General features: G+C 41.9%; 2 protein-coding genes and 1 pseudogene across 3 annotated transcripts; 1 reads left to right on the forward strand and 2 right to left on the reverse strand.

Moving 5' to 3' along the window:
* Nucleotides 1-739: 739 nt before the first annotated feature.
* Nucleotides 740-10,931, reverse strand: prr14 (proline rich 14). Of its 2 annotated transcripts, none has more exons than XM_021558445.2 (10): nucleotides 10,752-10,931; nucleotides 9,841-10,006; nucleotides 9,563-9,698; nucleotides 9,395-9,466; nucleotides 7,488-7,531; nucleotides 2,293-5,610; nucleotides 2,061-2,202; nucleotides 1,812-1,924; nucleotides 1,621-1,689; nucleotides 740-1,496 (listed from the first exon to the last, which is right to left on the reverse strand). In XM_021558445.2, the coding sequence occupies exons 2-10, from the start codon at nucleotides 9,936-9,938 to the stop codon at nucleotides 1,172-1,174; spliced, it is 4,317 nt and encodes a 1,438-aa protein (XP_021414120.2). In that variant the 5' UTR covers nucleotides 9,939-10,006; nucleotides 10,752-10,931; the 3' UTR covers nucleotides 740-1,171. The 2 variants fall into 2 exon arrangements, with proteins under 2 accessions (XP_021414120.2, XP_036797283.1); XM_036941388.1 differs by having other exon boundaries at nucleotides 9,841-10,009; nucleotides 10,750-10,931.
* Nucleotides 10,932-11,280: 349 nt separating this feature from the next.
* Nucleotides 11,281-14,242, reverse strand: cd2bp2 (CD2 (cytoplasmic tail) binding protein 2). Its single transcript, XM_021558447.2, has 7 exons — nucleotides 14,127-14,242; nucleotides 13,564-13,639; nucleotides 13,222-13,354; nucleotides 12,718-12,875; nucleotides 12,053-12,632; nucleotides 11,848-11,933; nucleotides 11,281-11,596 (listed from the first exon to the last, which is right to left on the reverse strand). The coding sequence occupies exons 2-7, from the start codon at nucleotides 13,636-13,638 to the stop codon at nucleotides 11,486-11,488; spliced, it is 1,143 nt and encodes a 380-aa protein (XP_021414122.1). The 5' UTR covers nucleotide 13,639; nucleotides 14,127-14,242; the 3' UTR covers nucleotides 11,281-11,485.
* LOC110486677 lies at nucleotides 14,238-17,248 on the forward strand (annotated as a pseudogene).
* Nucleotides 17,249-17,521: the final 273 nt, after the last annotated feature.

Consider the following 17,521-nt stretch of genomic DNA (forward strand, 5'->3'; position numbering starts at 1 on the left):
GTAACAAAAAAAATGCATACAAATACATTTATTCAATACAAACCACACAGTAAAGACAAATATTTTCAGAAATATAATTACAAAAAATGTGATGTAATAGAAAAGTAATTTGTATAGACTAGCAATTTTCAATTAAATATTGCTATCAAAACAAATATTACAATCCACAATGATACAAAACATTAAACTGCATTGATGAAAGTATTCATGTTAATGTTTCCATAGAAATACTCATTGGAGTGTCATGATGTTTACGTTCAATTTTACACAACAATTCAACATAGAATTTTTTACAAAAATGTATAAAATGGACAATATACATTTTATTTGCTATAGTTATGATCCGGAGGTGAAGAAAACAATACAATGTAATGTGTATACAAGGCAAGAATTGGCAGGAATAGTCAGGCAACAATTAAAGGCCGGTTCTAAAAGAAAATATGAAGTCTGATTGTCAGAACCAGAAACATTTTCTTACAGCTGTAATTTGGCCAAAAACAGAATTCAACATTCAATATATCTTGAAAGTAGCTGCCATTTGATGCTAGTTGCCAATAACAGGTTTGCACCTACAGCTAAATTGAGAATTATCATCTGGAAATTGTTTGGCTAGTAAGAATCCTTACTTGAGAAGTATGTGCATACAATAACTGCTGTGTAAATATACATTGATGTCAATGGATAATATCCACAAAGATTTGAGTTGCATGTGAGCTTCCAAATGTAGGATTCAGTAGCAAATAAAGCAGAAAGTGTTTAATAATGATTAAAAGGCTGAGGCATTGGCATATTAAGAATACAGATTATCAACAAAACTGAGTGCAGAAATAGTAGCAGTTTTAAATACAAACACTTATGCACTCACTGACCTAAACCAATGATATAAAATGCATTACATCCATAGATAATCAAATATTACAATAACAGTATATTCCATATCGTTATCTACAAATAGTACACAATGAAAATACAAACATTCTTCAATTATCATTTTAAACGACTCAATGGAAGGTAAATAATACACCCCCACAAAAGAAAAACATTGTAAACAATTACAGAAGATGAGGACGAGCTTGATGTTGGATGGAAGGCAACGGGGCTGGGCAATTTGTAATAACAATATTTTCGAAAATGTAAATGTGCTATTGTGTACCCCTTTGATTGGCATTTGTCAACAGATATTCTGGTCAAAAGCTAACCAGGAATCCAGCTGGTCAAGCTTGGAGCAAAGAAGTGAATCGAGCTCCTGCAGATTGAGGGTGGGATGATCTTTAGAAGAGAGGCAACCCCCGCGCTTGGGCCTTCCAAAAGGAGAGCCAACCCCAGCTTTCCTGGGTAAACCACCCCCTGCCCCAGCACCAACAAGTGGCTTCCTTGGCTTTCTGGCCACACCAACCTCTGGGAACTCCACAAAACGCTTCATGCGCTTCTGACCAAGGAGGGAATGAGACCCATCGCGTCGACTGAGTGGCACCTCAAATATGGTCTCCAGCCGTCTGGGACGAAAAAACAAACACAGAGCAAGGAAGTTGTTAATGAAAGGAAAGTTACAGTCAGTCATTACAATGATGATTACATGTACTGTAGGATGAACAATAAGATGCATGAGTGAACAGTAACCTTTCAGGGGGCTTGGTGAAGTTTTTATTAGTGTAGATTTCCTCCAAACTGAACTCCTTCTTCTTCACCCTGTTGGAACACAACAGATTAGTTGGGGTTTTTGTCATCCATGTCATAACATTTTACAAATACAGGTAGCAAGTTTACCATATACACACAGGCACACCATCACACACTTCAAATACACATACCTGATAGGCTTGGGCAGGCCCATGGGTGTGAGGTTGTGGAGGGGTTTGGGTAAGGATTTACGAATTCGAATGGATGACACTTTCCTTTGTTCCTCATGTTTGCCGGTTTCCAACTGTGTAAACACCACCACAGTGGTGAAGGTGGGTTAAAGACAGACTCACTTATCTACTCATCTTTGTAACTAATCACATAATGTATGCCATATGTAAATGACATAGTTCACATTAAATATTACGTGGTCAGTGTACCTTAATTTCAGAATCTGACAATGCTTTTTCCTCTCTCATCCCTATGGCTTTGAACTCATTCCTGAAACTGTCCTCCACATTCTCCCCATCCTCCTCATGCTGCTGGCTTGTCTCATTCTCCAAGGGAATCTTTGACAATGCACTGGAAACATGGTGGAATGAATCATTTTTAACTACTGTAATCAAAAAGGAAAATATGTATTTTTGAACAAAGGACAAAGTGGTGTTTTACCTGCAAAGGGAGGAGACTGAAGCAGAGGATGATGTCAGGTCACAGGGGTCAGAACTGGAGAACAGGTGACATACAGAAGAGCAGGATGGTGAAATGGAAGAGGAAACACTGGAGGGGGAAGGGGAGGTATCATGACTGCAAGCACTACTAGTGGCAGCTTGACTTCCTTTTCGCAATTTCCTGGAGAGGAAGGCCAGGGGGCTTGACAGGAAGCAGGAGGCCCAGACAGAGATGGAAGTGGAGGGTGGCACACCGGGTAACAGGTGGTAGGACGGGTTTCCCAATGAATAGGTCCTTCTTGAGGGAAACACCTCCTTACGCAGGCATAACGGAGCTATCTCCCTCTCAATTTCCACACTAGAGACAGTATGACGGCGTGGACGTCTGGACGGTGCGGGAGGAGTGGGGACAGGAGGAAAGAGGTAGGGGTGGAGACGGGGTACGGAGAGGATCCTGCCATGCAGAGAGGTGGTCCAGTGGCTGTCATGGTGGAGGAGAGCAGGGATCTCTGGGCAGGAGTAGCTACGCAACAGACGCTTGTTAAGGGTGGTGTTGTTATCTGATGAAAAGTCCATCTGCTCACCAATCGCTGTATTTCTCTCCTCCTCTTCTTCCTGTCCCCTCCTCCTAGTCACAGGCCTGTGCTTCCTACATTGAATCGCTGCTTTCTTTGGCTTCTTTTTTTGCCCCCTCCCCCTGAGCCTCATCTCAGAGGGTACAGGCAGTTCAGAACACTCATCCTCCTTCCCCTGCTCCTCCATCATCACCTGGTCAACAGTCTTGTTCTGGCCAAGGTTAGTTGGTTCAGAGGCAGTGGAAAACACTTCGACATCAGAGTCCATTGCCACATAATTTCCTTGCAAAGCCATAGAATGTTTCACTATATTTTTGTTCAGCTTGATTGAACATTTGGGATAAGTTCGCACAGGCCAAGGCACAGTTCTCTTTTTTTCTTCAACTGTTATATGATTAAGTTGCAGGGACTGAGTTGTCTCGTCATTGTCCTCTGTGGACGGACCTCGGCTGACTCTCTTACGTCCACCAAGGGGTTCCACAAACCTCTTATCCACCAGTAACGCATCACTGACAGACATTTTATTAGATCCATTCTGACTCTTCTTTGGGCTCTTGCTAGAGTCAGACCCACTCATTTCTGCTCCCCAACCTGCGTCTTTGTGGACAGCCACCACTGCGGTCGTCTGTAATGTCTGTTGTGTAACGTCTGAAGATCTAGAAGCTACATGGACATTGTCATCTTTGCTGGGCTTCAAAGAGTGCAAGTGATCGGCACCAACACCAGTCAGCCCTGAAGACGTGCCAAGCTGTTGGGTTGAGCTTGAGTTATGAGACCTCCTGGATTTATTTTGTTTCGGTGGTTTTAGTGGACGACTCTCTTCTGAAGTGATCTCATTCAACTTCAGACACTTTTGTTGATTTTGAGATGACTCCACTTCAACCACTGGGGAAATCTTCCTCTTCTTACAGATGTATTTTTGCTGATTTTTGGATGCCGTTTGAGGCCACTCAGAGACGGGCAGTTCATGATTTTCTTTCATCAAAGCGGTTGTCATGGTAGTTACCATTTCCATATTACATGCTGAACTAGAGTCAGTGTCACCATAACTCAAGGCACTGGTCATACCCCTACTATTGCTGGCTGCTATGCTGTTGTCACACAAACTGTCATTACTGTGCTCTAGCACACTCCCATTACTTGAAGTGGCCATTACTGTGAGAGACGTATTTTTCTTAAAACGCCCACGTCGACCTCTACCTTTGTCCTTCATCACCTCCATCAGAGGTACATGTGTTTCAGAGGGTTTTTGAGTGGTTTCAATGTATACGGTAGAACTCTGGCTAACCCGAAGCAGCACCCTACTTTTAAGAGACTGAGATTTAGAAGTTGCACACGGTTTTGATCCAACCCCCGGCTGGACAAGTTCTACATCACTTGTGTGCTCTACCGATGTTAATGTGTAACTTTCTAACGCAACATCTACCGTTTCTTCTTCTGTGACCTCTTCACATCGCTCTCTTTTCGTCAGTTTCACTCTTTTCTTTTTCTCTGCATCTCTCTTGATCGCTGTAAAAGGAGTTGCTCTGCATCTCCTCTTAACTTCCTTTGCTGAGCCTGCCATATAGCCTTGCTTTCCTTCACACTCATCTATCTGCTTTTGAAGACACTGACTGACTGAGGCACAGTTGTTCAGTGTTGTGTTTACAGGTTTTCTGGGACTTTTCCGGATAGATATATGTGACTGTGAACCACACACCAACATGTTTCGGTCTTGAGGCAGACCAACAGCTTTTATGCTGTCATCATCTGCCTGGCATAGACTCGCAGAAGGGGTATTGTAGATAGAGGAAAATGGACTAGATGTTTCACTGTCAATACAGTCCCAGATTTTGTACTCTACATACGATTTTGTGGCAAGCCGTTTAGCCTTGGGCTCACAGATTCCTACTTCAGCTGGCAAACTAGAGATGCGGTCTGCTTCAGATGCGTTAATTGCAGCAGAGGGACTGCTCTGTGATGCAGCTTTGTTTAGAAAAACACATTTTCGGCGCAATGGTCTCCGGTGAGCCCCTGTCAAATCCACCTGCTCCTTCATTTGAACAATGAGAGACAGCTTGGACCCACATGAGGAACTTGAGGGGTCAGGGGGTTGAAAGGACATGGAAGAGCATGAGTTGAACTGGGACTCCGTTGATACAGAATCACACTTGATACTGCTTCTGAGTAGAGGACTACGCTGCATACAAGGTAATGAATCATTATTATTGGTCTCCTTTTCTGAGCTGTTTGACATATAGGTGTCCCTTTGCGCATCTCCAGGTGGCATCATATTTTGTTTCCCCTCAAGAGAAAACTCATCCTCTTCTGGAGTGCCGTGGGTTTTTAGATCCATGCTGAACTTTAAGTGTTTATGAGAGGCAGGGTCATTTCCTCCTCTTCCAGCTTCCAAGTGTTGCACTGTGCCAGAGGTTAGCTCATACCCAGGTCCTTGTTGGTGAGAACTATGAGAGGTAGAGGAGACGTCTACATCTGGTTCAGGTGGGGAGCCATTGGGTTTGAAAAGTCGGACGGGACTCATGACAATCTGTGTGAAACTGGCCATCTTGGATTTAAATGACTGAAACAATGGGCCAATCACCCATCGCTTGACAGAGGTCGGGCTTCCAGGGGACTTTCCACAGCCAACCTCCATGCCTGATTGGTTGAAATCATGTTCAGTCTTGTCAGTAGTATTTACATCTAAAGTTAATGTGGAAGAGGATGGAATCGCTTTGTTATTTGAGCCTTTTGTGTCTTTGTTCCTACAATGGAAAGAAACAAAAAAAAACACATGAACAGAGAAAAACAACACTATTGTACAAAATACAGGTATGTTTAACAAACTACAATTAGGTGGAATGGTATTATTCATCCAAACTAAGGCTAGGCACTACCAGCTTGTTTTTATGAATACTTATGAATGAATCTTAACCAAATAATTCCCTGACTAGTACCCCTACCTTAAACTACAGTTGGGGATATGAAGAGGTTGAACGTAATCAGACAAGCCTTCCCCTAATCTGAAATGTTAACTCCATCCATTTCACGTCATCTATTTTTCCTCCATCCTTTTTCATCCCAAAAGAGATCAACCTGGCCAACTGAGCAACACCATCCATGATCACTGATCTCACTAGGCAGGTTTCCATTGACCCAGGTTTATTTGACAAAAGCAATGCCGCAACAAAAAAACATTAACATGTAATTAAAAACAGTAGCTATAGGAGAACGTTTCTAAAGAGCGACAACATTTGTATCCGTTCGACAGGGGGCGGATTATTCTTTTTGTTAATCTTTATTGCAACAAATCATGGAAATAATTTTCAGAATAAATTATTGCTGAATAACTTAAGGTACGTGATGTCATCACATAACTATAAAGCTCTTCTCAACATTTAATTCTAAATGCCTACTGTTTTCTAAATGTATTATTCAACTATGAAAATAATGTTTCTTTGCAGGATAAGATTGGTCTTGACTTTCAAGAAAGCCTGAATTGCTTCGCCTTGCTTTTCTGATCGGCTGGATGCAAGTTTCACCATTCAATTATTTCAGATCTACAGGAGTGCAGCTTTCACAGTGGCACATGAGAATTATATGAGAGGTTCCCTAACTTTTGGGGGGAGGGACCCCACCATGTAAATAAAGTGATAGAATCAACGGCCAAAGTTCACTTTTTTTCCATTGGGACTATGACAGTCTATTACAAATCTGTCCGACAGTGCTTTTGATAATATTTAAATCTGAAGGAAGTATGGTTTGAAGTGACTGAAATGCACCAGAAAGGTATTGGGAAGTTCAAAAGATCGGCAATCATTTTGTATGATCTTTTCTGTAGAAAATACTATCATTGGTGATGTTCTTTTCCTCCCAGTCTTATTTAGTGCCTGGTCTTGTCCACTCTGTTCTAATGAGTCCTGCGCGGATTGTGGGCATCGTAGAGGGAAACAAAGTTGCATCTTTCAGTGATGGGGTCATAATATGTTGTTGCTTAAACAGTTCAAAAGACTTCACCATATTTGTAAAAAATAATAATAATACAGAAACCACTGTTTATTACAACTGCATCTAGCAGCTATCGGAGGTTACTGATGTAACCCCGGTTCTATGAACCAAGAGCAATTTTATTTATTTTTATCTCAGAGTTTCTCACGACCCCATTTTCAAATCAGGTGACCCCGCATGGGGTCGCGACCCCTAGTTTTGGAAACGCTGTATAAGAATGTGGCAAATAGTAAATTATTGAATTCTATGCTTTTGAAGGCCACACAAAACATGAAACAGATGGGTTGGAGGGCATACAGGCAATAACCAATTTAATAATGCGCAATTTGCCTAAATGGTTAACGGAAAGACTTCAACCACTTCTTTTATAGGTGTGACGGAATTACGTCCAGCTGTTTTTAAATCGACACAAGATAGTTAATTGGAAACGCACCGTAGCAGGCAAATGTTGCATTTATTTTCTATGCAAACTTGCTAAATGTTGACAAAAATCACTTGATAGGTTAATGGAAACAGCCACTGACTGAATCAATTTCTCCACCCATGGTAAAACACTTGGTTTCTAGACATTTGAACAAATAAAGTCATATGCACACAAAAAACATTGAACTTCTATGTAAGTCATCATACTCACTTAGACATTTGACATTCTGATGCAACATTGAGATCCAAACCGCTCTGCAAAGTAAGTAAATATTTACATCATAAACATATCCACATAGTGTAATCACTTTGCCAATAATTGCCTCTGCTTTAATCACGCATAGTGACCATGAAAAATAAATAGGTTATTAAAGATTTTATGCAAAAAAAATGTTTTGTTGTTGTTTGGTTGCAAAATGGCTTTTATAGAGACAGTGTCAATCTGCAATAAAACTGATTGTTAATGTAAACATCACTGAGGATGTCTGGCTAGTTAGGTCAGTCATGTTTGCAGACACTAATTATTGCTCCTTGCTGTGCATCTCTAAGATGCAGCAGACCGTGTAAGAGGATTAATTTACATCTTTCTACCGTTTACACCACAGCACTGTGTAGGGCACTGTACAACCAAAACACAGTGCACTAGGGTTGGGCCATGTCTGGAATAACACATGGTCCTGTCCAAACGTTGTTGATATACGATCGTATCGTCTATTTTCTCTCTCAGGAAGGGGGGGTTACAAAATGATTTACAAATTGGTAGGGCTATGTTTCTCATGTACATTAAAAAAAACTCAGATATTAGTTATATTAGCCTGCTGTGAACCATCCGGAGGTGTGGGGGTAAATGGGAGTCAGAGGGGCGGGGGAACTCAGGGAATCCCTGCCGACGTCACAGGATTATTACCGGCGCAGGTGAAGGCACAGAGACAATTACGCACAGGGGGAAAAAAAGAGAATAGTGGGAAACGCGGGAGGGGAGGAAGGAACGGACAAAGAAATAAGGAGAAATATAGAACGAAGAAACCAGAAACGGACAGAAGAGGACATCGAAAGACAAAGAACGGATTAAAAGATAAAGAACGTGAGTGATTCCCATAATCGCGAGTCAATGTCAAGCTAAGCCACAAAAGAGACTATTTAATTTGTTGATTATCGAAAGGCTCATTGGTGTGTAAGTAAAGTGCTCTGAACCGAGCTAGGATTTTGTTTCCTTTATTGAACCGGCCGAGTGCCATTCTGTGAACATTAAATACATCACTTATTTTTGCAACATAAAAACCTGACTCTTCCTCTGTTTACGCCACCGCATAGATCGGAACCCTCTGGACTGATCACACTAGCTTTTAACAAACTAATATTATAGCCGTACTAATCGTAGGCTATTGTTATTTCATCTTGATCACCTGGGTAAGAGCATTTGCGACATTCTTCCATTAGGCTACATTCCAAAAGTAGACCACAAGCGAAGGGAAAAAGTGAGTGCGTAGATGGAAGGAGAAGGAATTATACATCGAGCAAATTGATGATGCTGTTTGTATGTGGCTGCTATTAAAGTGAACCGTTTGTGCGGGTGATACTGGGTGTATTAATTCTGCCGACTCTTTTGAGAAACTTTTATTAAACGGAAGCAAATGGAGCGAAACAGGTATAAACCTACCTGAATTTGTCCAATTGAAACTCTTGTTTGCAACTGTTTGGACTAATGATTACACCAAGATCAGCTAGATGCAGGCAAGTGTGCAAGGAGGTATTTAATGTGTCACTCTCTGTAACCTTGATAACTCCAATTAGTTGCGCAGCCTGTGCACGCACCAACATTATAAACTTTAATTCGTAGGCTACGCTGTAGCAACCTCATGATGGGTATAGGGAAAATCATGTGGTAGTATCATGTAGTAGCCTAAAGCTATCAATGTTAAATTGAGCTGGCTAAATTGAATATGAATGACAGTGACCCAATATGCTGTCATAGAAATAAGGCCATGCCCATAAAAATGTAATAAATTGTCCACCCTAATCTTAAATCAGCACCGACCACCACTGATGTACAGACAGATTATCTAGAGTGGATACAGTAGAAAGCGGCCCATGCACAAATAGACATTTATTGCATACCTTTTTTAGCAGTTGTTTGTGGGGGGGATCAACTCTCATTAGCTTAACTGACAGGGACTGAGACACTTGCATCTAAGGATCAGAAAGGAGTGAACTGATTACCAAACAAGACCCTTTTAAGTAGCCTATAATATCTAAGAAACCATTAAGACTTAAACATGAAACTACCACACTGCTCTCCCTCTTGGCAGGGGATGTATTTTGTCTGGACTCTGCCACTGTGTCTTTGGGCTCCTGCTTCTTCGGTGTCTTCTGAATGCGCCCACTCCTCCTCCTGTCACCAGGCTTTTTGCCATCTTCACAGCTGTGGGAGAAGAACAGTTATGGTTTGGACTCTTCACCAGTAGCTCTCAGTAATTGCGATGGTTGTTAAAAACATGGGTTTCAAACAAGCAAGAATATAAATAGGGGGAAGAGGAAAGCAAAAGGTGGGAGGGGAACTATACCTGGGGGTGATGGAGGAAAGAGGGAGAAGGTGGGGTGGAGGTTCGCTGTGAGGGGGATTACAGAAAGGGGTTGGGGGAACCTTGGCATCTCCCTCCATTGGTCAGACTATTTAGGGGAGCCAGGGAACTAGATCAACATCCTCACTCTCCCCCTATCTGTCTTTCTCTGTAAAGACAACAGAAATAAACATGCTGGACATCAACATGTGAAACATTTGATAAACATGCTTTTATCTCATTTCCAAATTAAGTAGGCAGTGACTGGCTTGCTTGCTTGCTTATGGTATATGTTCAACAATTGCACAGTAAACATTTGTGTAAAATGTACACAAATGGAAAATGTTAGCTAGCTTGTGGTTTTATTTTCATCCAGCTAACAACACATATATAGATCACCTTCTAGTTTAACCTTTCCAGAATGAACAATAAAACGTGATTTGATTAGTTTTACCTTGTCAGCTAACAAATACGCGAATAAGCCACTAATAGTTACACGTATTTGTTCAAATGCATAATTTTTGCCTCCTATTGACAATATATAATTTTCGTGCACTCTTTTGAACAAAGCACATTATTGGTGTTGTCATGGGGATGGTACACCGGTGGAGGCCACTTCTACAAGAGCTCGTTATTCGTTAACTAGCAGTAGATCTGTGTTGTGCATATCGTGAACTTCAACGCAATAGCCAGCTACGGTCTGTGGTCGTCAGCTAGCTAAGTTGGCTTGGTAAAGTCGGGTGAATTCAACCATTTCAAGGAGGATAACGTAAAATGACGGTAGGGTGAGTATTAGTAGCTAGCTACGTTAGCTAACGTTCGCAGCCAGCCAATGCACTGCTGTGATAACGTTATAGTCATAAACATTAAAAATATGCATATTTTATGAAGCCAACTTGAAGTAGTAAACTTACCGCACCGCCCCAACTATTTGCTAAGAAAGATATTACGTTTTGTTATAATATAATTGTGTACAGACATCTTTAACGTAAACACCACGCAGGACGGCGCCCAAGTTGAACCATTTCACAAATGTCGGTTCATGATCAAAAGTTCCACTGGCACACCGACCAAGAAACCAATCAGAGGGAAGCGTTCACATGGAAGAAATCCCTCCAGAAAATCTAACCAATGAAGGAAAGCTATAAACGTCTCTCAACCAACTGCATTCTAGTGAAAGGATCTTGTTAGGTAAGGACGGCCAACAGAAGTCAGAAAGCAGTCTTTGTCCTCGAGTGATGTATATTAGAACCAATCAGAAAGACGGAAAGTAGCTGGTTCAGAAGCCAGTCTAATACAAAATGTTATTTTAGCAAATTTGTCTAACTGCTCTTAAAACCAATGTAACACTATATAGAAACCCAAAAAATATTTAGTAAAATGATTTAGCAATGTTTCAAGACCTTGCTTGTAGGCTTAGCAGCAGACAAGAAATAGACCATATAACATGTCAATTTGTTTATTTTAAAACAGTAAGGCTACATACAATAAGAGATCAGATAACAGAGAATTTGGATGTGTGTGTGAGCGACTATCATTGGTATTTATTAAGATCCCCATTAGCCACTGCAAACGCAGCAGCTACTCTTCCTGGGGTCCACATTAAACAACATAATACATAACATTATTAGTCAAGAACTCATCATGGTCATGTGTAAAGATCAAAGTCTAGTCTCTTGGAATTGTAGAATTGAGCGCTTCCCTGTTCAATCCTCCTGCAGTACACACCATCTTTGAAATAGCCCTCATCCACCCAGCCCTGAAAGAGACAGAAAATAGGGATTACTGGACAGAACCGGCCTGGCCTAATCCAGTATAACCAGGTACAGGATCATAAGGGAAGAAGGAAAATAAACTGTGTGACCACCAGGAAAACAGACCAGTAACAGAATGGCAGGTACTGTTGATGTTCCTACCCATAGGACAGGTAATAGAGCAGAAGTACAGATACTACTGCCCTTAATTTATTGTCCATTATACTGTAATTGAAAATAGAGAGACAATTCAAACCTGCATCTGCTGACTGCTGAAGGGGCCGTAGAGTTCAGAATTCTCCTCTGTGTCCCATTTATACTCCCACATCACCTCATCACTCACTTAAGATAAACAAAATATGTTTACACATACATCTCAAAAGTCAACAAAAATAGCACCTGTAATAGTAGTGTAAATGGTTTGGAACCAGCTGAACGCAAACCAATTTACTCTCACTAACCCGTCTCATCATCCTGATCCTCTTTGTCCGGAGCTTTGACACTGTGCTTCTCGTCAATTTTGTCTGCAAACATGTCAAGCTCATCTTCTTCCTCCTCCCCATTTAAACTCCTCCCCACTGATTGCTGCTGGCTCTTCCCTTTCAGTGTGTAGGCCAGCTTTTCATATGTCTGCTGGTATATTTCAAACACTCCACTCCCAACCAGTCTGTCTGCCAGTGCCGTGAGCCTGTCCAGTTTTTCGGTATCCCTATTTGTTTCTTCTGCTTTCCCGTTCTCTCCCCTCTGCTTTCCCTTCTTACGCCCACCTAGGCCTCCAAGCCGGCGAAGCCCTGCGGCAACAGTCTCCCCAGGTAATAGCAACTCCAACACAGCCTCTGTGAGCTGATGCTGGCTGAAGGATGCCAGGGGGTCTTCAACTGGCTCCTTTTCCTCTTCCATGTCTTCCTCTTCGTCACTGTCTGCCTGCTTCTCCTCTCGCTGTTTCTCTTCTTCTGCCTCATCTTCATCCCCCGCTCTCCTCCTCCTCTTGGCTGCCAGACCTTTCTTCTTTCGTTTAGTAGGTTGCTCTCTTATTTTCACCTAAAGAGCGAGACAAATACCATACTTCACTGTGTGTAACATTTCTGCAGTGAACAACTAATCAAATAACTAAAGACACAGTTACCCAGTCAATGTTGTCAAGCCAGTTGTCCCTGATCTCCTCATCCTTTTTGACGTAGTAGTTTCCTTCAGAGTCAAAGTGCCCTTCTTGCATCTCCTCATCCAGGTTAAAGGGTGTGATGGGAACTCCCTCGTCACAGTTAATTGTTGCCCCCTCCTGACCTAAAACAAAACATGCACTTTTAGACATTAACAGTTAGACTCAGCGATATGACAGATGCAAAAACTAAACAGCATGGTGGATCAAATTGCCTAACAGCTAAGAGTGTTGAAGTGCAACGCTCAACTTCTCCGCTGATTTGGTCCTGTGGCTACCACATTGTAATGGGTAAGGCGAACGCGTGCACATGTGTAGATACTGTGTGTGACTGTGTGAGGGAAGTCTTGCGTCTTACTCATCCCAATATCTGCAGTGCTGCTTGTGGCAATGCCATTTCTCAGAGTCTACCTTTAAATGACTGGAGTGCCAGGTCTCAGTTATGAAGACAATCAAATGGGTAAGACAAACCTTCCACATCGTCACTGGCCAATATGTTGTATTTGCTGCTCTTATCTCCATCTTCTTCCTCGTCCTCCTCGTCACTGTCCAGAGAATGTTTCCCCTTGAACCTGGAGCCCGGCCCAACCACATCCTCACATAACTGGCGAGATCCCAGGTGAGATAAAGCAAACTGGTCAGTATAGAAAACCCTCAAACAAATACCTCTAGCTAACACAAGTAACTGAAGAATTCTTACATCAAAAAGCATATTTGTGTTGGTCAGATGTAATTCGTATGTCCCACTCTATGCTGTTAAAAATTAATGTAACACTGTACTTAAGATCTGAGAACAAGTGTTTGTGGCAGCACCTTTTTCTTTGGAACGTCCTCATCCAACAACTCTCCACCATCGCCGTCCCCAAACGTGACTTTTCTTTTTGACATTCTGTTGATGACAGAAGAGAAAATAAATCTAAATGTACATGTTTGTAGTATACATGTCTATATATTACTGTACTATAATGAACCAAATGGAAGCAATCTTCTTAGCTAACTACTGCGCTAGCTAACGAAGGTTAGTTAGCGAGCTAACCATTTACTGAAGCCTTTGAATAAGTATGTTATCAATATTTAAGCGAATACACTATTCCACGTGACGTTAACTTAGGTGATACGATTATCTCCACAATAGTGTGACTACTACAGCTATAGCTAGGTAAATTTGTTTTGTTTTGCTAGCTGACTAACGTTACAGTACTAGCAGGTACCAAGAAAACAACGACACGTGCAGAGTTGGTAAGTAACGTTAAAGGAGCGTAAGTTAGCTAGCTTCACAACACCTTGCATGTATCTGAGGATGGATAAGGATAATTAACAATACCAAAAATACAACATGTATTTAAATGCAGATAGCTAAGGAAAACAAAAACTACCTCGCTGGCTATCGATACGAAAAGTCTGCAAGCGCCAATCAACTAAGCAGGAAGTGATGTCGAACCTGATGCGTACAGTTCTGCGGCGTGTTCAAGAGGTGTCACGGTCACAAAAAGTTCTCTATAAACAATTCAAAACGTTCAGCACCACAACGGGGTGTATTCAGAGTCTGTTCGTTTCGAAGTGTTTAAATCTTATGTAACGAATCCATGCAAGGCCATTTCATGGGTGTTTGGGGGGTATTTACCCCTAGAGACCAATTTATTGAAGGCTAATGACACTCCTCCTTTTCTTATGAGCCTTGTGTTGTTACCATGTTCAGGTAAGCATCATAGTATTTTTATCATCTTTGGGCTTCTATGATTTCAGTTTTTCCTTGGTCGAGGTCAAATAACTCTCATTGTTTTCTAGTCCTTTTTTTTATTGTTTATAAAAATGCTTAATTTCAATAGGTAAAAACTGCAATGATAAAGCTCTGTTTATGTGGCTCTGGCCCTCATGACCACTCATGTTAATGTAGTGGCGCTATAGGGTCCAACTAGGCCTTAATGAGAGGATTCATTCTTGGTTATGAATCAATCACCAGAGAAAGTAAGGAACATTTAATCAACTTCAAGAACACATTTAATACAATTTGATATAGTAAGACTTTTTTCTAAAGCATCACTGAGGAAATTAACTTAACATTTTACACAGAACAGGGAAGTGAGGAAGAACACCCCCTCAATGTATACTATCTGGGTAGAAGGTGTGGACTTAAGCGTAGAGGGGAGAGAGAATATTGTGTGTCAGGGTTTTGTTTCAAGGAAGTGGGTTGAGTTATTTATATTTCAACACTTGTCCTCTAGTACCCAGTGAAGGACCTGTGTTCGTAACCTGAAACTTTATATTTAAACATTGTCTTATTTTAGATGTGTTGCAGTGAACACAAACTACTGTGGAAATTAGACTGAGAGGAACAAGTGAAGGTTTATGGCAGAAAATCTAAAACATATACAATTGGATGGATAGAGAGTGACCCTGAGAGGTAAGCTTGGATGACACATTACTCCTCCGCTAGACTGGCAAGAGATAGAGATGGAAATTGTGTGTAGATTTAAGATCATTGTCATAAAGAATGGACTAGTTGAATACAGGATGATGGCAACTGGTTACTGGCAATGTTTCTTCTTTACTGGTAAAAAAGAAAGGAGGTATGACAGACAAACAAGGCTCAAAGGTTATGTGTTTGTACTACTGGTGCTGGATTGATATTATCAAGGATGCCTTTCATCCTCTAAAGGATCCTCTCTTTGTTGGAGAACGTTGTAATGAAGATCCATGAGAAGATTTTAACCCATTACCTATCCTGCACCTCACCGATAGATAAAGAAGGTTACCTCTACAAAAAGGTATTGTAAAACTTGACAGACACAAGCAAGAGACAAATTACATTATCAATATATATCAATATGCTGTGAGATTCTGTTATAACACAGTCTTCTCTTGGCCTTTTGCGTCTCCCTGTCTAATAATAATTATTATCAATGTCAACCCCCCCCCTATTGATATATCACTGACATAAATAGAACATTGAAATGAAGGGCTTTGATTTGATTTGAAATGGAGGGCTTGTATAATGGCACTCATTTGGGTAAAATTATCTCTATCTATTCTCACTCTTTACAACTTCCCTTCATCAACAATATTGTTACTTACTCCTCCCGTTCTCCATCTTTCACCCCACCACCCTGGCATCCTCCTCTTACACATACCACATCAGAAAGAGAGGACCTCCTCCCACCAGAGGCGCTGGTTTGTCCTGAAAGCCAATCTCCTGTTCTACCAGGAGCGTCCGGCAGATCGACACCTGCTGGGGGTTATTGTCCTAGAGGGCTGTGCTGTCCAGCGCTGTGAGTCTGAGGGAGGACTGTTTGCCTTCTCCATGGTGTTCAGAGGTTCAGGGCTGAAAACCTACGGGCTTGCTGCTGAGGACCAGCTGGGCCAGGAGAGCTGGGTCAAAGCCCTGCTCACAGCCAGCCACTGCTACCTTTCACTGCTGGTCAGAGACCTGGGGAAGCAGTACGAAGGTGAGTGTGTGGAGAAAGTGTGGTGTGTGTGTGTGTATTGTTGTATTCATGCTTCAAAAATATGTGTTCCTTTCCTGCCTCTCAACCTCTATTATTTTGTCACTAAGCAGAGGCTAAACGCCAAGCTGGCCCTGCTGAATCCCATCCACGAACCACTGTGACTGGTCCAGGCTCAATGTGCCTTACCCAATCCATGACTTACCTGAACTCATGCTCCTCCTCCTTCCTCATGCCAGAACCAGAGAGGAGAGAAGGGGGAAGCCACAGTGCCAGTAATCTATTACAAGCCCCTCCAATCCCCAGCAACGTAATCAATAAGAGGTCCCCTAAGCATTGGCCCAAGAGAAACGCACATGTCACACCGATAAATGGACCAGCACCACCATATGGGGAATGGCCACAAGTGGACTGATCCTCTAGAGGATTTCACCAAGCTACATGATTACTATGGAGAGGAGGTGAAGCAGCTGAGAGCTGATTGGCTGAGGAGGAGGCAGGAGGAAGAGGCGCAGCTTGAGGAGGATCTCATTGACCTGAGTGAACACTGACCCACAGAGATCAGACAGTCACCACTCTGGTTATTTTGATGAGGATTTTGGTGTGAATGCCAGTAATCTGAAATAAGAAAGTGCCTTTATAATTTGAGGAACTAGAGCATTAAAGAAGAACTAGTCACCTGTGTATACATCATGATGGGATTATAGTCCTATGAGGTTGATGGTGAGCCTAAAAATGTCTTGTCACAAAGCAGAGACTCATCATCAAACTCATAAGACTATCACCCATAGTGGTGTTGCAACCGGATGCATCCGGTTGTCAGGGATACAGCCCTGATGTGGGAACTCTGCTCGGGTGTTTCTTTTGCACCTGCTACATTAGGTTATAGGACTATAATCAGCTCATGCTGTATACACAGGTGACCTGTTCCTCTTAAACTCTCTAGTTGCTCAAATGATAGTCACTTTCTTATTTCAGAGTACTGGCACACCTACTGGTTTGTCTGTTACTGTTTGTAAATTATCATTAAAATCACTGGTATATTTTCTAGGTAATATTGATGGTAAGTGTGAAGCTTAACTTTCTGTCAGCAATCAGGGTAGTTATGCAATATTGAAGCAAAGAGCTTCCAGTCGAAGCTCGCATCCACTACAATACCATGGTGCTTACCTACGGAATAGCAAGATAAACTGCCCCTCTCTACCTTCAGGCTATGCTCAAAACCTACACCCCAACCCGAGCACTCCATTCTGCCACCTCAGGTCTCATGGCCCTCCCACCCCTACAGCCCTGTCCAAGCTCTTCTCTGTCCTGGCACCACAGTGGTG

The sequence above is a fragment of the Oncorhynchus mykiss genome, chromosome 13 (genome assembly GCF_013265735.2).
Source record: "Oncorhynchus mykiss isolate Arlee chromosome 13, USDA_OmykA_1.1, whole genome shotgun sequence".
In the NCBI taxonomy this organism is placed as follows: domain Eukaryota; kingdom Metazoa; phylum Chordata; class Actinopteri; order Salmoniformes; family Salmonidae; genus Oncorhynchus; species Oncorhynchus mykiss.